Source organism: Desmodus rotundus, chromosome 10, assembly GCF_022682495.2.
Source record: "Desmodus rotundus isolate HL8 chromosome 10, HLdesRot8A.1, whole genome shotgun sequence".
Lineage (NCBI taxonomy): Eukaryota > Metazoa > Chordata > Mammalia > Chiroptera > Phyllostomidae > Desmodus > Desmodus rotundus.
Window position 1 is genome coordinate 26,721,353 of NC_071396.1, and position 22,863 is coordinate 26,744,215.

General features: G+C 51.2%; 1 protein-coding gene across 1 annotated transcript in view; it reads left to right on the forward strand.

Annotated features, from left to right (window-relative positions):
• OTUD7A (OTU deubiquitinase 7A) overlaps nucleotides 1-22,863 on the forward strand; it is a 103,987-nt gene that overhangs the window by 54,095 nt on the left and 27,029 nt on the right. The window contains exons 2-4 of the mRNA XM_053912946.1: nucleotides 11,403-11,526; nucleotides 16,573-16,665; nucleotides 18,248-18,402. Of these exons, the coding sequence (XP_053768921.1) occupies nucleotides 18,252-18,402 (151 nt within the window). The 5' untranslated portion in view covers nucleotides 11,403-11,526; nucleotides 16,573-16,665; nucleotides 18,248-18,251. The remainder of the gene's footprint in view (nucleotides 1-11,402; nucleotides 11,527-16,572; nucleotides 16,666-18,247; nucleotides 18,403-22,863) is intronic.

The window sequence follows — 22,863 nt, forward strand, 5'->3', positions numbered from 1 at the left end:
GTAAAAGGAAGCAGAGCTCAGGCAAGTCACCCAACCGCCACAGGTCGGCAGCCAGCAGGGCGGGGAGTCAGGCTGCGGCTGCTGTGGGCGGAGCTGCAACAGATGTGCCCTTGGTTGCCGGGGGCCACTGGGTCTGCAGTTGGGGTAGATTTATAGCAATTCTAGCACAACACGTACATAGATACCCAAAGGAAAACACATCAAGGGTGCAACCGAAAGCAAGGATCCTAGGAGAGAGAGTGCCAGGAAAAACGCTTAGAGGCGAGGATTGCAAAGAGAGGCCAGAGGCAGACAGCGGGGTAAATCCGCCGGTGCCAACGCCGCGCTCTCCCGTGATGTCGCCTGCGGCGCCGTCGGTCGGGCGGAGGCGCCCTTACAGCGTCCCGTGGCCGAGCCCGCCGGTCGGATGCGCGGCGTGTGTACGCACGGGGACTCTTCCAGGTAACTAGACACGAGTGATGGAGACAGTAGGAGCGAGCGAGACAGAAAGCTCAGGGCAAGGCCCTCGGGAAATGCCGGCGTCACTTCCAGATGGCACAGCCAGGGAAGAGCCGGCAGGGTGGAGGAGGCGCTGCGCAGCCACAGGGGCGCTGTGCTGGCCTGGGAGAACCATGGCGCGGGGCCAGCCCGGCTGACGGCTGACGAAGGCTTAGGAGGAAGTTCGGGTTTTATTTCAGTGCCTGAGAAGCCGTGGATGGGTGTCAAGCAGGGAGTGCCATGATGTAATTTGCCTCCTTTGAAGATCTTTCTGGCTCTGCGCAGGTGGGGTCGGGGGAGGGGTCAGTCTGCCAGGTGTGAGTAGAAGCGTCCACACCGAGTGCAGCGACCAGCAGCGTCCTAGCAAATGCCCGGCCACATGCCAGTAAGGCTGTCTTCAAAAATGCGTGTAGACGGGAGTTGAATCGGAAAAGTCCTCGATGAGCCTATTTATTAGCTTTTACATAAAGGGCTTTCACAGTTCACAGGTTTATATTGCTCACCCTTTTCACTGGAGCATGCATATCTCACACACCTGCGGAGAAACACCCATGGACGTCCACACAGCCTTCTGAGTTTTAAACATACAAGTGTGGCGATGAAATCCTTCTCGTGCGCCTCGAGCCCGGGGAGACACAACGTGGTGGGCATACGCCACGTACTGACACGCCTGGTCGTCAGGCGTACATCGGATTGGTGCCAAGCAATTTTCGTAAGTAGCTGAGCCAGTTACACACTTACCAGCCTGGTAGGAGGGCCACACCCGCTCCCCACCCCCGCCAACACTCGGGACTCTCTGCTTTAGTGAGTGCAGACATTCAGAGCAATACTAGAGTCGGGCTTTGCTGTGATTGCTCTGATAACTAATGAGGTTCAGAAACTTTTTTTTTTGATCCTTGGTCTTCCAGGTGTTCTCCCATAAAGTAGGTGTTCAGGTAGCTTTCTATTTTTCTATTGGATTCGCTATTTTCCCTTTCACCTTCACCCAAGGACATGTGTATTGATTTTAGAGAGAGAGGAAGGGAGGGAGAGAAACATCGATGTGAGAGAGAAGCGTCAATCAGGTGCCTCTCATACGTGCCCTGACCAGGGACCGAACCCACAACCCAGGCATGTGCCCGGACCAGAAATCGAATGGGAACCCTTTGGTTTATGGGACGACGCTCCGGCCCACTGAGCCACACCAGCCAGGGCTGGATCAGCCACTTCTTATCAATGGCTTCTGCATATATTCTGGTGTGGGGAGCAAAGAACAACTTCTTCCTACTCTTCGAAGTTCTTCTGGTTGGGATAATAATCAAATGAATATGACAGATCAATAAAGCATTCAAATTTAATACATAAACACATGCAGGATGTCATAAGGCTATGAGACCCGGGCACAGAACAGGCAGTTAAAGCTTCTGTGCCACTTTGAGGTAAGGAGCCGGGCCTTCAAAAGGCAAGAGGACAATTCACGTAGACATAGAAAAGCAAGTGTCTGGAAAACAAGTGTTTGCTGGGACGCCCTTAACCATGGGACACAGGGCTTTGCACAAACAGCCTGGTTAGTCCCCGCCCCCCATCCACTGCTCCAAGTTCATGTTAAACCATCGTCTTTTGTGATGGCAAGTCTCTTCCCCGAGCAGGTCCTCTGTCTAAATGACCTTTAGGTGGTAGGGGAAAGGTCAGCGTTTTCTCCTGAGTCTTTCATTTCTTCAAAATAACCAGCTTCCAATAATTAATATGTCAAGGAGGCGTGTTTGGGGGCTGCACACTCCAGTCCCCCTCCCTCACTGGGTACTAGGCCCTGTTTTGATTTGATGGATTTCAATGCATCTTTTCTCTCCGCGTCGTTTGCCTTTTCACTGTTTGATCCTTTCCCGGTGAAAAGAAGTTGTTAATGTTTGCTTCACCCTCGTTTGCGGGTGGCAGTTGGGGCGTCCTGTTTCAGAAGTTCAGGGAGGCGTCCCTCTGCGTGGCTTCCCCGGAGGCTTTCTTGTTTCTCCTTTCACACTGAGAAATGCCGGCGGCCTGGAGTTGGTGCTCACGTGTACGCTGGGAGGGAGGGACGAGACTCATCTGTCCGTGTGGCCGCCCCTCGACTTGGCACACCTGCTGCAGAAACACATCTTCTCTCGAGCGCTCTGCCACGGCGTTCAGGCAAACACTATGTCCTTTGCAAAGCCATGCGCCACGGGGCGTCCACGTTGAAATTTAGACACAGGTGCGGAAGTAAAACCGCCGCTGCCCCCCAAAGCGGGTGCCAGGCGAACGCACACAGTCCTGAAGGCCACGAGCCGGAATCCCTCCGCTGGTGTTTGGACGCCTGTGATTGGGGTGGAAGGGAAGGGGTCAGGGGTGGGAGGAGAAGGATTCTGTGATGGGAAGAAGTTTTTGAAAAGGCCGCTCCATTGCCGCTGTCAGTGCCTCTTTCTAATGAGTGGGGGGCGGGCTCCACCTCTCACCCGGGGACACTGAGGAACGAGGTGTTGTGCCCTGGCTGGGAGTTCATCTGGGCATCTGGAGGGGAAGGAAACGGGCCCGGAGGCACCCCTCGGGGCTGTCAGAATGGGGTGCATGAGTCGTGCTGGGCCCTGTCTTTGGGCCACTGGAGGCACAGAGGCACCCCAGCGTGGGAAGCCAGAGACGTACTCGAGGCTCCTAAGCAGGCTGAAATTTCCTAAAATGACCAAACGGACAGGCGTTCAGCACTGAAGTTCACGGAAACTGCAAGTGAGTGACCCTGGGGTAGGGGTCTTCCAGGAACCAGAAGACTGCCCACCAGGGCTGGTGACCCTCGGCATCGGCCAGGCCTGGGCACAAGGCCGCGTGTGGAGTGCCCTTGGGTCCAGCTGCCCAACTCCTGCCTCCACTCATCCACAGATGCCCGGCCTCGCCCCTTGGAGGGGGGCGGGGAGGTTCCCGCCCACTGGGCTCTGGGGCTGCAGGACAGCACACGCAAGGTGGTGAAGGAAGGGTTGGGCTATTGGCTGACACCAGGGACAGAGTGCGTTCCTTTGGTGGTGCGGCTGCTTTTCTAAGTCGGGGCGCGCGCCAGACTCTCATCCAGGTGGGACGCACTCCTTTTCGAGTCCGCCCAACTGAAGACGTTTTAAAGAAGTTGGAGGGAGACAAACGTGAAGTCACACTTTGATTGATGGACTCCGCACCTGGGCAGAGAGCTCCCGACTCAGCCCCGCTCTGAGCAGAGGTGCCCGATCGTGGGGGCCCGTCATACCTGCGTGGGGTGCTGTCTCCTGCATACCCAGAGGCGCCTCCGGGACAGGGCCCTTCCGGGAGCCCTGGGGGTGTAGCTGTGCCTCCTTGCCGCATCCTTGTGGGAACTCCAGCAGTCTTTGCGAAGGAAATGGAGAGATGCAATGACCTTGGGCTGAAGGAGGGAGGACAAGTCCCCTTCCTGGCCACTCCGACCTTGCCCACACGGAGAGCCTCGAATGCACACGACGTCTCTGCCTGAGACAACCGGCAAAGCACATTCCTTCCCCCTCGTTTCCTCTGTCTCCCATGTGGGTTGTTCTCCTGTGTCCTTGGAACCTCAGTGTGAACCCTGGACGCGGCTCTCCAGCGTAATCGGGGGGGGGGGGGGGGGGGGCGGGCTGGGCAGCTTCGGGAGAAGGAGCATCTTGCTGTGAGAGGCAGGAGAGCGGTGAAGCCTTGTGCATTCCATAGTTTGTATTTTTCCATTTTCTGAGGCTCCTTAGGCATTTCAGATAGCATCATATAAGGGAGGATTTATTCCTGCCAGGGAGTCGGGTGACTTCAAGGTGACTTATACAGGTGAGGTTTGCAGGATGTTGGTAAGCAGTGATAAGAAGTAAGGGAAGGCGAGAGAGAGGGAGGAGAGGGAAGGAAACCTTTTCGGGGCAAGGGATTTAAGACCAGGGGGAAGCGGTTTAAAGTGCAGGGAAGAAAGTGAGCTGCCTGGTCCCAGAGGCATGTCCCAGCGGGAGGCTCTGCGTGACCCTCAGGAGCTGGTCGAAGGAGACAGGCTGAGGCAGGACGTGTAGACAGTCAGAACAGTACCCTGGTCTACACCCAAAGGGCTGACCGAGAGCCTGCAGCCCAGTACATGTCCCCTCTCAGCCCAGGGCCTGCAGGACAGTCGGCCCTTGTCATCCCTCACACCTTGTCACGATGGACCGTCCCCATTACTGGTTGGGGGGCCCTGGCCGGGCTGCTCAGTTGGGTAGAACGTCATCCCAAAACACCAAGGTTGCAGGTTCGATCCCCGGTCCGGGTGCATACAAGAATCAACCAATGAGTGCATGAATAAGTGGAACAAATGAATTTCTCTCTCTCTCTCTCTCTCTCTCTCTCTCTCCACCCCCCAAATTAATCAATTTATTACTAAGAAAGCTTAGAGACTCAGAAAACCTAGCTGCCCATGACTGGTTGGGGAAACCAAGCTTTTGGAGGCGCCCATCTCGTCACCGCTCATTCTCATTCTCCATCAGCTCTGCTCAGGGCGACGCTGTTTGCCTGTGTGTGGTCCTGTCTGAGCCACTGGTGGGACAGAATGGATGGATACCCAATGTCCCCAGACTCTACAACCCGGACTCAGCACAGCCCCGCCTGGCTGCCGGGGCTGCTGGGCGTGCCCTGCAGGCCGGATATTGTGACTCAGTTTTTATATGAAATGTGAGGTTGAGGTTTTTTAGGGTTTGTTTGGGGTTTGTGTGGATGGGGACCCAGTTTACAAAGGATATCCCTTTGTTGCAAAGGTTACCCTTCCTCTGTTGAATTACTTTATCAGCTTTGTCACAAGGAAGCTGGCCAGCGCTCCCTTTGGTAGCCCAGACACTGAAATAGAAGTGACGCAGAGGAAATCACCATGGGCCCCATGCAAGGACGGTGTGCAGACCTGGGAGGTGTCCGTACTTCTTGATGTCATGGAATCGTACACTGGAAACAGTTAACGCGGCAAACTTCGTTGTGTCTATTTTACCATGGTTTTTTTTTTCAAGCTTACTAATGTAATTTTACAACCACCGCTGAATTGCACACTTTAAACAGATTCATTGTATGATATATGAATTATATTTCAACAAAGCCATTCCAAAATGCGGCCGGAGCAAAACCAAAATCACCGGGCTACATTGTGAAGGCCTAGTTCTGGATTCTGCACTCTGTGTCTTTGATGCACGCAGCCATGTAATAAGCTGTAGCTATATAAAGTCTTAAATTCAGGGTGGTTAATCCACTTTACTTTTTTAAAAAAAGATTTTATTTATTTTTAGAGAGGGAAAGGGAGGGAGAAAGAGAGAGAGAGAAACATCAATGTGTGGTTGCCTCTTAAGTGCCCCCTACTGGGGACCTGGCCCACAACCCAGGCATGTGCCCTGACTGGGAATCGAACCTGCTACCCTTTGGTTTGCAGGCCCACACTCATTCCACTGGGCCACACCAGCCACGGTGATAACTTTTAATATACTCTATTACTTAGATGTTGGTATTAAGGTAATACTGGCCTCATACACTTAATTGGAAAGTTACCTCCTTCAGTTTTCTGGAAGAGCTTTTGCAGAATTGATATTCATTCTTCCTTAAACACGTGGTTGTATTCTTCAAAGTTCTTCGTAAACAGTGTAAGCCTGTAGATGTCTCTTTGGGGAGAGTGGAGATGACAGATTACATTTCTTTAATAGGCGTAGGGACATTCCAATGATCTGTTTCACACTGAGTTCTGGTAGTCTGTGCTCTTTGAGGATGTGGTCCCCTTCATCTGAGTGACCCAGTTTGCATGCAAGAGCTATTTGTCATATTTCCTTGTCCGGGAATCTGTGACTGCCTCCTCTCTAGATCTTGCTCTAGCTAATTTGCATCCTCTCTTTTCTTCTTTCTCAGTCTTGCCAGAGGCTTGTCCATTTCATTGATGCTTTCACAAAATCAGCTTTTTGTTCTATTGATTTCCTCTATTGTTTCGCTGTTTCCAATTTCATTGGCTTCTGCTCTTGTCTCTGTGGCTTCCTTCCTTTTGCTGGCTGTGGTTTGATTTAGCTCGATTCATAAAGTGCGAGCTCCGGTTATTGATTGGAGACTTTTACCCTGTTCTAGCGGAAGCGTTCAGTGCTGTAAAATTTCCTCTCAGCTGCGCTTTCCCCACATCCTACAAACTTTGGTGTGTTGTGTTTTGATTTCCTTTCCCTTCAGTATATACACTTTTATTTCCCTTGCGATTTCCCCTTTGACCCGCGGATTACTTAGAAGTGTGTTGTTCAGTTTGTAGGTGATGGCCCATTTCCCTGCCATCTTCCCCTCCACCTTTGCTCTCTCCTGAAGGTCCTTCCCCGATAGTGCTTCGTTCTGCCTAGGTTCTGATGCACCTCCCCCCACAATCCCAAAGGACCGGAGCGTAATTCTTTCCTTTGCTTTAAAAATATTTTCATTATTATTATCATTTTTATCCTCACCTGAGGACATGCTTAAAGAGAGGGGAAGGGAGGGAGACAGAGAGGGAGAGAAACATCAATCAGTTGCCTCTCATATGTGCCCTGACCGGGGACTGAACCTGCAACCCAGGTATGTGCCCTGATCAGAAATCGAACCCATAACCTTGCGGTTTACAGGATGATGCTCCAGCCAACTAAGCCACACCGGCCAGGGCTCCTCTACATTTTTACTTCCTCATTCATCCTCCCTTACCTTCCTCCCTACCTGGCCTTCTGGCCCAGAAAGAACACAGGACACCGGTGCCTCTCGTCACCTGCCCCCCTAACTTTCTCTCTCCTGGCGTGACTGGAAGCGACAGACTCCCCATCGGTTAGTCATGAAGTCCTAAGGTTACCCTGTTCCTGCCAGGTGGTGCGATTGCTGACCTCATCGCTTATCCAGGTCTCTCCCAAAGAGCCTTCAAAAGCTCCACGATTGGAACTCAGAACTTTGCCTAGCTGCTTTCTCTATCCCCCAGAGCTGGGATTTCCGGGCTACAGTCCTCCTGGAGAGATTGGTGCGGCTGCCTCCAACACGCCCACCGCTCCCAGGCGGCTGGCTTCAGACCTTCGCTATCACACACAGGGTGGGGTGGGGTGGGCAGGACGGGGTGGGCGGGGCCTGTCACTGATAGTGTCTTTCTGTGTAATTCTGTAAGATATGATTTTAAGTGTGATTCACAGGGGGTGTGCATTTTACTCTTTTGTACATGCCGACACAGCCCTGGAGGGTGGAGATTTAAGGTTTACGCATCTCCTCAGATTCCAAAGCAAAAGCGTTTCTGTTTGCTTCGTATTTGTTTGATTGATTTTTGGAGGGGGTGCATTTTTCATATCGTCAGCAGCTGTCCCTGATGCCTCTTCGACAAGCCAGCATGGCTTTTCCCACGGTCCTCTCTCTGGTTCCTTTTTCTCTAGTTACCGAGCGCTCATCGGCTTGCAGCACTGTATACCTTTAAGAACCCCAGCGTGGTGATTTGGCTTACGTATATTAGGAAATGATCGCCCCAGGAAGTTTAGTTAATAACCCACCATCTCTTATAGGTATAAAACAACAAAAGGAGAAAAGCACTTTTATTTGCTTGTGGTGAGCACCCTGAGGATTTGCTCTCTGCACAACTTGCACTCACATCCCTCCCAGCGTTAACTAAGGGTGTCGTGCCGGGTGTCACGTCCCAGAGCTCACTGAGCTGGAAGTTTGTGCCTGGGACCCCCTGCTCCCGATCCCCCTGCTCCCAGCCCTACCTCTGCTAACCACAGATCTCGTCTCTTTTTTCTGTGAATTTGTGTGTCTTCTCTGGTTTGATTGTTTTAGATTCTGCCTAGAAGGGCGTTCACACAGCATTTGTCTTTCTCTGTCTGATTTATCTTATTTAGCATAACACCCCCCAGGTCCAGCCACGTTGCCACAAATGGCGGGATTGCCTTATTTTTCATGGCTGTGTAATATCCCATTGCATATATGCACAAACATAACACACCACTACATCTTCATCCATGGATTTGAGGGTGGGCACTTTGGTTGTTTCCGAGTCCTGGCTGTTGGACATAATGCTGCTGTGAGTTTGGGGGTGCAGATATCTCTTCAACAAAGCGTTTTCACTTCCTTCAGATATATTCGCGGAAGTGGGATTGCTGGGTGATAGGGTGGCTCCAGTTCTAATGTTTTGAGGAGCCTCCATACTGTTTTCCACCATGGCTGCACTGCTTACAATTATGACTGTTATTCTTTATCAGCTGCATAAGCTCTTTGTCCATCAAGAAGTTTAATTTGAGGCCAGAGCATTGGAAATGACTTTTCCCAGTCTCTTTTTTATTTTGTATATGTATATTGGTATTTTGCCGTGGGCATGCATATTGAAAGCAAGAAGTGTGCATTTTTAATAAATGACAATTTAAATAACGGAGAAATAAAAAGAATAAATCAGAGTTTATAAGCAAAAAAAATAATAACGGGGAAATATACTAATCTCAGTGGCAGGGAAACTAAACCGAAGGACATCCATCCTCTCGGAGTTAAGTACCTACAGGCGGGGCCCATGGTTTTGCACTTGGCCTTAACTCGCTTTGCAGAGACGGTTCCATCAGCACCAAGGCAGGACCCTCCACCAGCAAAAAGGCTGCGACTCCCTGAAGGCTCGGGGGATGGATGGCTAGCATGGTTTAGCTATAAAGTGTTTTTAATTAAAGTATGCACATTTAGAGACATAATTCTACCGCACAGTTAGTAGAGTACAGTGTAGTGTGAACAGAACTCTTATATGTACTAGAAAACAACAACAACAACAAAAATGGTGTGACTCGCTGTATTGAGCTCTTTGCTTTATCGCCGTGGTCTGGCACCGAACCCGCAATATCCCCAAGTATGCCTGCAAGTAGGGTACGTACAGTTTCCTAGGTTTTTGTTTAACTGAGCCCAGATTCACAAATTTCAGCAAGAAATGCTTGAAGAAGACTAGCAAGACTAAAGGTACTGACAAGAGAGTCTATAGCCTTGGCACCAAAATGAAAAATAAAATAAAAATCGCCGAAAGAGGATGGAGATTTCACAAACAGCTTCGAGTAAGGATGTATTTTAACTCAACGGGAAAGCGTGGGACCTGTCATGAGTATCTTGTCTGAATCGATACTGTTGAAATAACATAGAATTGGATGCCAGCAATACGGCATATAAATGAATCCATTCCGGGTGGGGTTTAAATCTAAATGTGGGGTGGGGGAGTCCGATTATACAAATATTAGAGTAACTTTCAAAGACCTCCCAGGGAAGCCTTCTTAAATCAGGCAGGAATCCCAGGATGATAAGGAACTAGATGAGCAGATTTGGCTACACGGCAATCCCTTAGCGTATTTTCTTTGGGTCTTTTATATAAGCATATACGTTCTTTTTATGGCAGTTTTGCAGCTTTATTCAACAATCGGCAGTTAGTTCTCATCCACATCAACTGTTTGTAGATTTGTGAAAGGGGAGGCAGGTATGCAGGAGACCCACGCAAAGAGCTCGTTGGGTGATTCTTAACCCTGGTAACGTTTCCTGGACAACCGCACCTGGACAGGGTATGGGACATTCCTCATTTTATACATAAGGTACTAAACGAGACACAGCTGAAATACAATGACCTAAAAAAGATAAAAATATGAAGTCATAGCCCTGGCTAGTGCAGCTCAGTGGATTGAGTGCAGGCCTGTGAAGCAAAGGGTCTCTGGTTTGATTCCCAGTCAGAGCGCATGCCTGGGTTGCTGGCTAGGTCCCCAGTAGGGGGCGCACAAGAGGCAACCACACATCGATGTTTCTCTCCCTCTCTCCTTCCCTTCCCCTCTCTCTAAAAATAAAATAAATAAAATCTTTTTAAAAAAAATAAAACATAAAATAAAGGCGTAGCCACCACTTGTGACAAGCAGTAGTAAAAAAGAAAAGGGAGCAACAACACACGCGTCAGAGTCAAATTCAGGTGGGAAAGTGTGCAGAAGAGCGAGATACTGTGCACTGAGGGAAGAGCCCGACCACCAATGAGAGAGCACGATCACTCTGGCTTTGGAACGTTGCCCGGGCGCTCGGTTCATCTGTCTGGGAGGGAGGTGTGGGCTACAGGTCTGTGGCCCTCGGAGGCTCTGGGTGGTGGGACGGGCTCTACCGTCTAGGCCTCAGGGCGCGCAGCCAATGGGTGTGTGCCAGAGGCGCGGGCGGAATCCTCCGGTGTGGCGATGCAGGAGAGTACCCCCGTGCCCCCGCGTGGTGTGTGCCGTCTGCGCAGCGCGCGCGCGTGTGACCGGACATCCTCCTGTTAGTTGTGCTCTCAAACACCCCAGGGCCCTTGCGCCTTCCGGAAAGCCCCGCACGGCTGCAGGGGAGGGACCCCAGGAGTCAGCACACTGTTGCTGACTCTCCAGGACGGTCCCCTCGCGGACACCGCGGCGCACTGTCCTGGACAGCGGGGCAGCCCCCGGGACTCTCGGGGCTCCCCACAGTGGAGCACAGCGCGTCCCACGGGGACCAAGGAGTGCCATCGCCCTGGACTCTGGGTTCCCTGCGACCACAGCAGGTCCAGGCGGGGTGCTCTGGGAGCCACAGCAGTGATGAGGAGCAGCCGCTGGACTCTGAGATCCCGCGTGGGCCGCCCCAGCAGGGTGTGTCCCAGAGGGTAGGAGGCAGGGTTTGGGCCGAGGCTGGCATGTTCTCTCCCCCAGGTGCCTCCCTCAGTGACACCAGTGAGACTTTTCCTGCTGATCCTGGCCAACCTCCCTATGCCTGGGTCCGTAAAAAAATTAAAGCAGAGGGTGGGGTCGTGCGTTGGGGAAGGAGATTCAGGGGTATGGTGTCCACTATCAAGACCGTCGCAAGTTGCTATTGAATAGTTACAATCATGTTGGAATTTCAAAGGTTAATGTTTAGATGTTAAAGTATTAAAAAAGTGAACTCTTCAAATGGAGATGTTAAGTTGTTACTTGCGAGAAAACATGAACCGTCTCTTTCATTTTGGTGGCCTTTTCCAGAGTTCTCGGGCCAGTGTCTCATACCTTCCACGGGGCGACCATGGGCCACATCCAGCAGGGGCACAGCAGCGCGGGTCCGGATGCCTGACAGCCCCACACCCCCGGGAAGTCGCGGCGTCTGAACGTAAGTGGACGACAGGACAGGTGATATCGATGTGCAGGTGATATCAGGGTGTGCTGCAGCCTGCTCCCCGCCCCGTGTCCAGGCCCCCAGCCCACAGGCCCGTCCGAGGCGGAGGCCACAGCTGCCTGGGGTGGCGGCGTCCCTGGCCCACCCCACAGGAGCAGCCACGGATTCTGGAAACAGAGAAATGAAGGACGCAAGGAAATGACTGGGAGGAGTGAGATAAACTACCATTTATTGAGGCTCTGCTCTGGACCGGGTAGAGATAGAGGGATGGATTGGCTGACAGATAAAAATTAGGCTGGCAGAAAGAAAGACTAAGACATGAAAGAGACATAGACACAGAGGTGGAGGGAGCATGGAAGGAGGAGATACATATGGATGGATGGGTGGAGGGTTGTATGGATGGACAGACAGACAAGGGCAGATAATCAGGTAACTACAGTGACAGGCACATATATGTAAAGAGACAAATAGGTTGAAAGACTGATATACACAGGTAGTAGAAAGACAGAAAGAGAGACAGACAGACAGACACACACACAGAACAGGAAAAGGGGAGGCAGAACGAGAGTGAGAAAAGCAGATATGAATATAAATCGTGAGGCAGATAAACTTATAATCAGATAGACAGGTAGCCAGACAGAGAGAGAAAAAGGTAGTGGGCAGGTAGATACGTAAGTAGGTAGGTAAAAAGAGGCAGACATGCAGGAGGTAGAACTAGAAAGGCAGAGATAAAAATAGAGTAGATTATAGATAATAGAGGAATATTTTTATTTGACTTTAGTTAATTTAACAAGATTCTAACAAAGACGTGGTACGTTCCCCACGCGTAGGTGAGAAAGTACAGTGACTTCCCAAAGCCACGCTTGGTCTTGGAGATTATGAAATGGATTTTTGAGGTTTTTTCAAGGGATTCTTGGATATTATCAAAGGCTTAACTGGCTAACATTGGTCGGCAGGGAAAGCACTGGTTTGCGTACGTAGGTCCTGTTCCAGCCCTATGACTTAAAGTGTCCCCATTTGTTCCAATAGTCAGTCGTGGGCTTGCCCTGGACCTCGACGGAAGTGCTCCTGATGTTTTCGCTAGGAGGCGGGGTGGTTCCTGTGAGTTGGGAGCGATACCTTTCATGAGCAGAGGAAGTGTCTTCTACCCCTGGCTGGTTTCGCACTGGTCTGATCAGTGGACAAGGACTTCTCAGCTTCTTTTGAGACCATGTGGTTTTGCTCCTGTGACTCATCAATGTACTCTATCAGCACCTGAATCCTGTTTGGCTGTTAGAAGAACCGTGGGTTCAATAAGAGGGGATTTATTTCTCTCCCATGTGAGGCATTTCAGGAATGACCCACCGTGGTCGCTGCAGAAAATCCCAGAGGCTTGTCCACGTTGCGCAGGTGGGCACGGGTCCTCACCTCCATCGTTCTGAGGAGCCTCAGCCCCAGGCTCCTCCTTTGCCTTCGCGTCTTCCTCTACAGCTTGGGTCCTCTCGCTGACCTTTTAAGTTTTATGTTTAGAAATGGAACTCGCCTCTGGTTTTCTTTTTCTGGTGACTTCTGTTCTAGTTGTGACATCTGAATTATTCTACCTTCATGTATCAGTTAGGGATAAGTTCAGCTCCAAGTAACCAAATATTTGACTTACTGGGCTTGAACAAAGATGTGTATATATGAGAAACATGATCGGAAATCCAGAGTGGGCAGCCTGGGGCTGGTGCAAGTATTCTGTGATTTTGTGACGGATGGACTTTCTATGCCACCAACTTTGCACTTGGGGTCTTGTCCGCTGGCTTCCTACCTCCTAGTCCCAGTTGGCCAGGGTACTTATAGAGATTTCTTTCCTTAAGGCAGAAGGAAGAACCCTGGCTAGTGTGGCGGAGTGGTTGAGCACTGGCCTGCGAACCAAAAGGTCACTGGTTCGATTCCCAGTCAGGATACATGCCTGGGTTGTGGGCCAGGTCCCCAGTAGGGGGTGCAGGAGAGGCAACCACACATTGACATTTTTCTCCCTCTTTCTCCCTCCCTTCCCCTCTCTCTAAAAATAAATAAATAAAACCTTTTTAAAAAGACAGAAAGAAGGAGGCAAAGTGGGAAGGGACTGTTCCAGTCAAGCCTGTCCCTCCTGTCAAATAAGCAAAAGCATCCCCATGAACCCAACCCCGCTGACCTCTGTCTCCAGCACGCAGACCAAATTCCAGGTCACGGGGCCGAGATTGCCCACGACTGGCTTGGGCCCTCTGTGACTGAGCCCCGGTACGAGGGATGTTGTCGGTCTTCTCTGATATCAAGGCCTGTCCACTGCCAAGGGTCTGTTGGCAGCAGGGTGGGCAACACCCGAGGAAATGAGCACCTTCCCGTTTCTTCCCGTGCTCTTGACCCATATTCACCCTGTGACCAAACATCCACGTCTTTGTTTTTCTAAAGCGCACGTCAGTTCCGTGTTTAGAAACCCCCGGGGGGCTTCCCACTTGCCCGATGGTACAGCCCAGTACTAGCCGACAGCCCACGGGCCTGCGCGTCACCCTCCCCTATGTTCCCAGGCCTCTTGGTCCCCTGTGGCTGCATCGCTGGCCCCGCACGTGTGAGGGTGGTCGCCCAGCATGGATGCCCTCTCGGCTTCCTAACTCCTCCCTAAAGCACATCTTGCCCGGCCGGTGTGGCTCCGTGGGTTGGGGCCATAGACCAAAAGGTCGCCAGTTCGATTCCTGATCAGGGCACATGCCTGGGTTTGGGTTCAGTCACCAGGTGGGGCATGTGTGAGGAGCAACCAGTTGCTATTTCTCTCTCTCTCTGGAATCAATATATATATATATTTAACTTAAAGCTCATCTTACATTTGGTCTTCTTCATTCCGCCACAAAGAAGGAACCATTCCTCTCTAGGATTCTAATGATTTTGCTTCTAAACGATAGTATAGCATATATTCCAAGCTGGGTTGAATTCTAGCTATTTCCATGCCCACCCACCAGCGTGGAGTAGGAAGGTGGCTTTAAGGCGTTCACTTTCACTTTGCTTGTTCACTCAGCAGATGTGGGTCGCAGCTGAGAAAGTCTAAGTCACAGTGATGTGACGACAGATAAAACATGAGCCCCTGGCCTCTAGCGCGGGCGTCCCTGAGGGGAGGGGACAGGCGGGTCGGGTGGGGGGGGGGGCGCCCAGGATAAGGAACACGCAGCACTCAAGGTATTTCTCTCCTGCATGGTGGCCGCAGGAGCCCGTGGGAAGTGTCTGACCCATCAACTTCTTTTTGCCTCATAGAAAAGGCATCTTGGGCCAGTGAAGAGCTGAATGAAAGAATAGAAATCCATAGTACAGGCTTGAAGTAAGTCGTTCAGGCCTTGTAGGCCCACCCGCTGTGGAAGGTGCATTAGTTTGGTTCTGACACGTGCCTGCCAGTGGAACAGCCAGATTCAGCCTGGACGGCGCAAACGTAGGTCTCCCAAAGCAAGGGCAGTGGGCGAGGCTCGCCAAGAGTTCCGTCCATGGCCCGGGAGGGACGCAAGTGAGCGGCGGTGCAGAGCCGGGACTGGGCCACCCTGAGCTGCACGCCATTAGAACTGGGCCGTGAGGGTGCCGGGGCCCAGGAAAGGCAAGGGTGGGGGCCCACGTTGCATGTTGCAGGGGCGGCACAGGCCAGCAGGGCGGGGCTGCGAGGTGTCCCGGGGCAGGTGTCCCTGAGGCTGTCGCTGCTCAGGAACCCGGGCTAGCGATGATACTGGGTTTAAGAGATCAGTCTTCATGGGAAGCGCCGCAGCTTCTGGCCGTGCGAACACACGGGAACGTGGCGGAAAGTTCCTTGTCAGCCAAGGTGCAGAGGAGGAAGCGTGGGTGTGTGACTGCACCGTGACTCCGGTGGATGCTTGTCTCGGTCACAGCACAGTGGCCCTGTGTAAGGGTAGGGATGCTTTGGGCTGAGTTGCTCCCAGTCGCTGAAAGGTGCAAACAGCCCGTGTCCAGCTCTGGATGCCAGATAAACAAACTGTGGCCTAGTTGTGCTACGGGATATTGCTGAGCCTGGTGGGCAGCAAGCTGAAGTCCCCCCAGATCCATATGCTGAAGCCCTGCCCCCCAACATGGATGAGGTTTGAAGGAAGGGCCTCCAGGTGGTGATTAAGGTCAGATGAGGCTGTGAGGGTGACCCCGCCATCCGACTCCTGTCCTCAGGAGGAAACCAGAGACGAGAGCCTGGGGCTCTGTCACGTGGGGCCGCAGCAAGGAGTCGGCTGTCAAACCCCAGCAGCAGGCCCTCCCCATACCCGAGTCCTCAGCCCCTCGCCCTCAGACCTTCGGCCCCCACCACTGTGGGCGAGGAGCTGCCAGTCTGCGGGCTTGTGTTGTAGCAGCCCGAGCGGAGCCAGATAAGCCTTGAAAAGAAAAGAAACCCTGGCAGGTGCTGCACCACCCGGAGGAGGTGTGAAGACGCTGTGCGGAGCTGGAAAAGCAGTCACGAAGGGACAAATGTGATATGCTCCCCTTGTAAGAGGCTCCAGAGTTGTCCAGCCCAGACTCAGAGGGCAGGGGGGTGGGTGCCAGGGGGCAGGGGCAGGGAGGGATGGGAGTCCATGCTGAGTGGGGACAGCGATTCGCTTTGGGAGGGTGAGAAAGTTCTGGAGACGAATGGTGGGGATGGCTGCACAGCAATCTGAATGCACTCAGTACCACTGTATTGCACACTGAAAAAGGTTAAAATGGCACATTGCATGTTATAGATATGTTACCACAGGTTTTAAGCATGTGTTGACATGACGTTTAGTGGTATAAGGCTCAGTGGTAAGGGGCACAGCTCTGTACTGTGAAAGAGACACTGGCTGAAATGTGTTTGCTAAATCGAGGACAGTTGAGACCACCCCCCACCTCGCAGAGCCCCCTGGAGGAAGGAGCTGGTGGCTGTCGGGGCGGGGGGGGGGGGGGCAGGTGTCTGTAGGCAGCCATGTGCCTAGGGCAGTGGGCTCTGTCCCCATGTAACCTTGAGTCTGGAGAAGCCCAGTCTTCAGCCTCTGTCCGAGGGTGCAGAGAATAATGTGTTCTCATTCTCTGATGTGCCCCCAGGCGGACGTGACGGAAGAAGAGACTCCCTGCCGACGCCCTGGTGCGTGGAGAGGAGGAAGAAGGCAGTCTCCTAGTTGGTACCGTCAACATCAGGTTCAGTAACATTCTTTTTTTTTTTTAAAGATTTTATTATTTATTTTTAGAGAGGGGAAGGGAGGGAGGAAGAGAGGGAGAGAAACATCAATGTGTGGTTGCCTCTTGTGCTCCCCCTACTGGGGACCTGGCCCACAACCCAGGCATGTGCCCTGAGTGGGAATCAAACCGGTGACCCTTCGGTTTGCAGGCTGGTGCTCCATCCACTGAGCCACACCGGCCAGAGCCAGTAATGTCCTTATTTTCTAGCCACCCCGAGCAGCCATGACCCCCAGGTAGGAGCCTGGTGCAGGGCGGAGCATGAACAACGAACATCTCAGAGGTCACCGACCTCCCCACCTGGTCCCCCGTCCCCAACACCTGCACCCTCCCTGTCTCACCCAGACACAGATGGGCTCCGAGAGGTTAGCCAGCATGTCACGGATAATCAGAGTGGCAGCTCTGGGCTGAGATGAGACCAGCATCCTGGCTCTGAGGCAAGGGTTATCTCGGCCCAAGGGTTATCTCGAAAGAAAGGACAGGACTCTGGTGAATGGCATGGATTTAAATCCCCCCCGCAGCACGTAAATTAACTGCATAGTTACTTCACACCAGTGCAAAACTGTCACCGGGCCTGGGCTTGGCACACTCCATAAAGGTCCAGGTGGTAAACATTTGGGGATCTCTGGGCCTCATGGCGTCTGTTCTAACTGCTCCCCTCAGCCACTTGCAAAGGCAAGAGGTAATATGTAAATGAGGGGCGTGTCCGTGTCCAGTACAACTTCAGCTACAAACACAAGTGCCACTAATCTGGGCCCTTACCTGCGCAAACACAGGGATGCATTTGAACCTTCTCAGCCAGGACTGGTGTCCACCAGTGGCTGGCCCAGCGCTGGTTCCCTGGGGGTCGCGCTCCCTACCCTGCGCTGGGTGCTCCTCCCTGGCTATCATCTGGACAGCCTGTGACCCGGCGGCAGGGGGCCCGTTGCATCTTTCCAGCTGGGATTGTCCGGCCCGGGACACCGGGCATCCTTGTGAATCTTGTCAGATGGTTGGGCCATGACTAGGACAATTCTCGGAGAGATGGCAGACAGGGCGTCATCGTTGTCAGCAGTGCAGCCTTTCGGTGGACTCTGGGCTGACGGACGGGGAGTCTTTCTTAGGAGCCGAAGGCTCACTCCCGGGTAAAGGCGAGCTGGGGCAGAGTGGGCAGCGCACTTCCTCTGTGGATGCCTCCCACACCTGTGTAGCTGTGAGAGGGTTAGAAATCCCGTGACCCGTGACGAACCCCTCCCAATGTGCTCGGGTGTTGATTTTTTCTTTTTAAATCTGGTCCATCTTTTCAACGGTGGACACTGTCATTGGAATTGACAGAATGCAGGGTCAGGCCTGCTGGACTTGGTCACGGCGCTGGAGACGGATGATGCTTGAGTTTGGCCTTTATCACTTGATGTCTTCCTCCACAGACAATCAGGCTGAGTCCCAAACCAGCTCAAAAGTGTGTCACAGCGGGCGGAAGGCTCCCTCCCGCCCCTGGGTCTCCGCCCGTCCTCCCGGGCGCACGACCACGCTGTGACTTTTGCTTCTCTCGTCTCCCCTGCAGATGGATGGTTTCTAGCCTGCTCCCCAATCCCACCTCGGCCGAGTGTTGGGCGGCCCTTCTACATGATCATATGACTCTTGATATGGACGCAGTCCTGTCAGACTTTGTTCGGTCCACGGGGGCAGAACCTGGTCTGGCCAGAGACCTGCTGGAAGGTAAGCGTCCCCCTCATCCCTACACCACCGTCCTCAGAGCCAACCCAGTGGCAAAAGATAAGGCTCCTGTCACCAGAAAATGGGGGGCACTCAGGCTCTTTAAAAAGTAAAGGAAGTCATCGGCGATGAAATTATTTTTGTTATTGTTGACTTTATGTTGGCATCGCTCAGCTCCCTACGGAAAAGGGCAAAAGGCACTCACTAACTTGGCTTTGCTTTGTGTTGACACATAGAGATAATGAGTCAAAACTGAGCAGCGAAGACTTTTTTAGAGAAAATATATTCAGTAGAGCGGAAATTGGAACATTCCAGAAACACTTTTTTGGAGACCTACATTGCTCACCTCTGTCTTAGCTGAGATGAAAATACTTTAGGCCGAAGTTTTTGGTGGGGGAAAAAACCCCAGTAACCAGTGAAAAAGAAGGTAATAATTCACAAGGAAGAAGGCAAAATTCATCCTCACTCTTTTAGAGTCGATATCATTTGCTACGTGAAAATGTGCACGTCCCTATGTAGATTATTCCGCTATAATCACAACGGACTAAAGATTAAAGTTTAATTTCTGTCCTAGTTTCTTACATGGATTTATCTTGTATAGTTTTGAAATATTTTTTAATGGTAAAAAGAGGAGCTGAGAAGAGCCAGTTATAACTTCTCAGGACAATCAAATATATAAAAGACAAAAAAAATGTTGGATGATCGCTCTTCACTTCGGTGGTATACACTGTTGTCTGTGGAATGGGTGACTCCTCAGCCACGCATTCTAAGTCACGACGATTCCTTAATTCTCTGAGGACAAATGTGAATCCACGTGCTTGTGTGTGGATCGTGGAGGTTTCACCCCACTGAAGCTCAGGAGCCACCCAGGATTCTGTGAAAACGGCAGTGAAAATAGCACAGTCATTAAATTTCCCTGAACCTCCCAGAATTTCAAACAAACTCAGGGCTTAGGATGTGCTTAGAGAATGCTGGTGTGGACGCGCAGGTTTAGAATGAGCTGGCGGTGAGGGCGGGGGCCAGTCTAGACGCCGCTAGGCCCCCGCTCTGAGACACACAGCCAATTGTTTTACTTCTCTGAACCTCAGTTTTCTTCCTGTATCGCAAGCCTTGCCCACCTTCCAGGGCATTAAAAAACCAAAGTTCATTCCAGTTAACTGGAAGATCGAATTGGCTTTATTGAGATTCATGAATCAGGCAACATCCCATCTAGGATTGCGTTTTGTCATCCAATCCATGAAGTCAGTACAGCCACACTTTCCATTTATTAAGGGCTTTTGTGAGTTCTTTCCTAAACATTTTGTAGTTTTTCTCATACGGATCCTATACACAGTGTGTTAGATTCAGAGCTCTGGGGGTTTTTTTTTTAGCTATTATAAATGGTATTAGTTTTTTAATTTCAGTTTCGAGTTGTCTGTTGCTGGTGCAGAGAAACGTCATTGATGATTACTCTGTGTTGCCCGCACACCCTCACATCTCACTAAACTCGACCATTTGTTGTGTGTGCATGGGGGGTGTACATGTATGATCACGTGTGTGCACGTGCATGTATTTCTTGGGATTTTCCACACAGACAATCATGTTTTCTGTGGCTATGGGGAGTTTCAGTTCTCCCCTTTTAATATGTGCGCCTTTTCTTTTTCTTGACTTTCTGCATTGCTAGGACTTCACTGAAAGGTTGACTGGGACAGTGGAAGTGAACATCCCTGCCTTGTTCGTGGCCTGGGGGAGGTATTCAGTGTCTCACGGCTGTGTAGGATGTGAGCTGTAGGCTTTTGTAGGTGCCCTTTCTAAGGCAGAGGAAATTTCCTTCTGTGCCTGGTCTGATGAGAGATTTCTCATAAATACATATGAAGTTTGTCAAATGCATTTTCTACCTCAATTGACATAATCAAGTCTTTTTTTCTTCTTTAAACGGCTAATATCAAAATTACATTGATTGCTTTCTAATAATAAACCTGCCTTCAACCGTTATTTATTTAATTTTTTTCTCCTCATTCTGGGACTCAGAGGACATGCCTTCCAGAATTTGGTATTGTCCTACAGGTTCCCACACGCTACTCATCTTCTTCACTCTCTCTGTCTGTTGTTCTGATTGGGTAATTTCTATCCATCTATTTATAAACATACTGACTCCTTCCTTCCTCCTCTCTGTTCTGTTATTGACCCCATCCAGTGAGGTGTTTATTTTGATACTTGAATTTCTTCATTTCTCACATTTCCACATGGTTCTTTTTCATACCTTCTGTTTCTTTGCTGAGGCTTTCCATCTCTGAAAGAGTGTTCTCTCTTACATTTTGGGAAAGATTCATAATAACTGCTTTAAATTAAGTCTCCATCACATAATCCCAATATCACTTTCTTCCCGGCATGCTATTAAGATTCCTCTGGCTTTCGTATGCTGAGGGAATTTGGATTGCACCCGAAACACTTTGAATATGATGTTTTGAGACTGGGGGTTGTTTAAATCTTCGGCCAGAGATTGTTATTTTTGTTTTAGAAGGTAACTAACTGCCTCTGTTGAGTTGGGACCCCAAGCTCCACGGCCCCCCGAAACCTCTGTGGTTTGTGGTTTCCAGGTGGGGTCTTGGAGAAATGCTCTCTGGGTCCGCCTCCCGCAAGCGCCACCCAGTGGCCAGGCTGGGGCCTGCGCGGCGGTCAGCCCCATAGTTCGCTCCTCCAAGTCTCTGCTGTTTGTTCAGGGTCCGAGCCACCCATGAGCAGCCGGAGTCCATCAGCAACGTTAAGGGGTGGGGTTGCCAAACTCCTGCCTCTACAAAACCCCCTCAGTAGTTCCGGGTCCCTGGGACTCCGCCCTCAGCCCACTGTGGCCTTGTTGACCCCGCGCCGCTGCACAGCCGACCTGGCCACGCTCAGCAGCAGCGGAGCGTCCTGGAGCGGGAGAGAGAAGCAGCAGTCTGGCTCACCCGCGGGTCCGCACGCAGCCCCTCTGCTGGGAGAGCGAAGTCCCCCTGCCTCTCGGTTTTAATTTCCTGCCTCCACAGAACTGCTTGAGGTCTGAGGCCCTAGAGGACTGAAAAGAACGCTTAACAGATAAAAGATAGATGCGGCCACTCGACCCTCTCCGGACGCCGAGCCGGGAGGCTGTGGGTGAGGAGGCCCTCCTCTGCGCACACCACGGAGACGGGAAAGAAAAAGCGGTACTCGCCACCCGTCCTGTGGCGCTTGGAATCGTGGTCTTGTTCCCCACGCGTCTGCTCTCGGTTACTTTCCTGGGCCCCAGGAGCCTCTCCCTGCATTCAGCCCCGCGGGGCAGCTGCTTTCAGTGGGAGCCCGGGTGGAGCGTCCTTACTCCACACCACCCGGCATGGAACCCGCCCTCTGCTTTTACCAGCGGGGGACCCCGCTTACCTGTGCAGGGTGCACACCTGGCACATGCCAGTTCCCCAGTGGAATGCTATCTGTTCACAGCAGTGATCAGCCAGACAACAGTCCTCAAGTTCACGGAGACAGGCAATAAGCAGCGTAAATAAGTTACAGAGCATTTCATCGGGGTGGCCAAAAAGTTTGAGTTTTTCTGTACCATGTCTCCAGTAGCGCTTAGTTGTCTTTAACTTCATTGGAAACAGTTTTGTTAGATTCTATTGTGACAGCTGTTATAACAGCATGCATTTTTTTTTAAAAAAAAAATCAAAACTGGTGAATTTTTGTGCAGCCATTTTAATATTGAAGATGGAAGAAAATATGCAGCATTTTCAGCATATTATGCTTTATTATTTCAAGAAAGGTAAAAACGCAACTGAAACACACACACACAAAATTTGTGCGGTGTATGGAGAAGGTGCTGTGACTGATCGAATGTGGACGCACACAAAAGTGTTTTGCGAAGCTTCTCGGTACCATTGACATTTTGGCCAAATCATTGTTTGCCGTAGGGCTGTCTCATGCATTTGGAAGGTGTTTACCCCTGGCCTCCTCCCCCAAGAAGCCAATAGTGGGAGGTAGCAGATGTACTCCAAATATCCAAATCAACAAAGTTATTGATGAAAATGGGAAATGTGCCTTTTATTTTACAGAAAAAAAACCGTACAGACTTTTTGGCCAGCCCAGTAGTTGTTAGACCACGGGGAGAACAATGTCGGGGGCGGTGGGGCGGGGCAAGGGGCGAGTCTGTGGTGTGAGTGCGATTTTAAAGCAGGGTTGCCCACGAAGGCCTCACTGGGATTCAAACTGGGATCTGAGCAAAGATGTGAAGCCTGAGAGTGAAGAAGTTTCCAGAAAGACTTGGAGGAATTCATTGCTCATTCCTTGCCATCCCTCAAAACTTTGTGGGCTTCTATTGTAAAATATACTTCATTGTTTCTCATTTTACAATTAGCCACATACCTATGTTCCTCACGGAACTAGAAGTTCTTGAAAACAAAGACAATAGCATCAACAATGGTGTTAGCACTGATGGCGCATTGTTGTACGTGAGACACTCGATGTGATATCACACTGAGC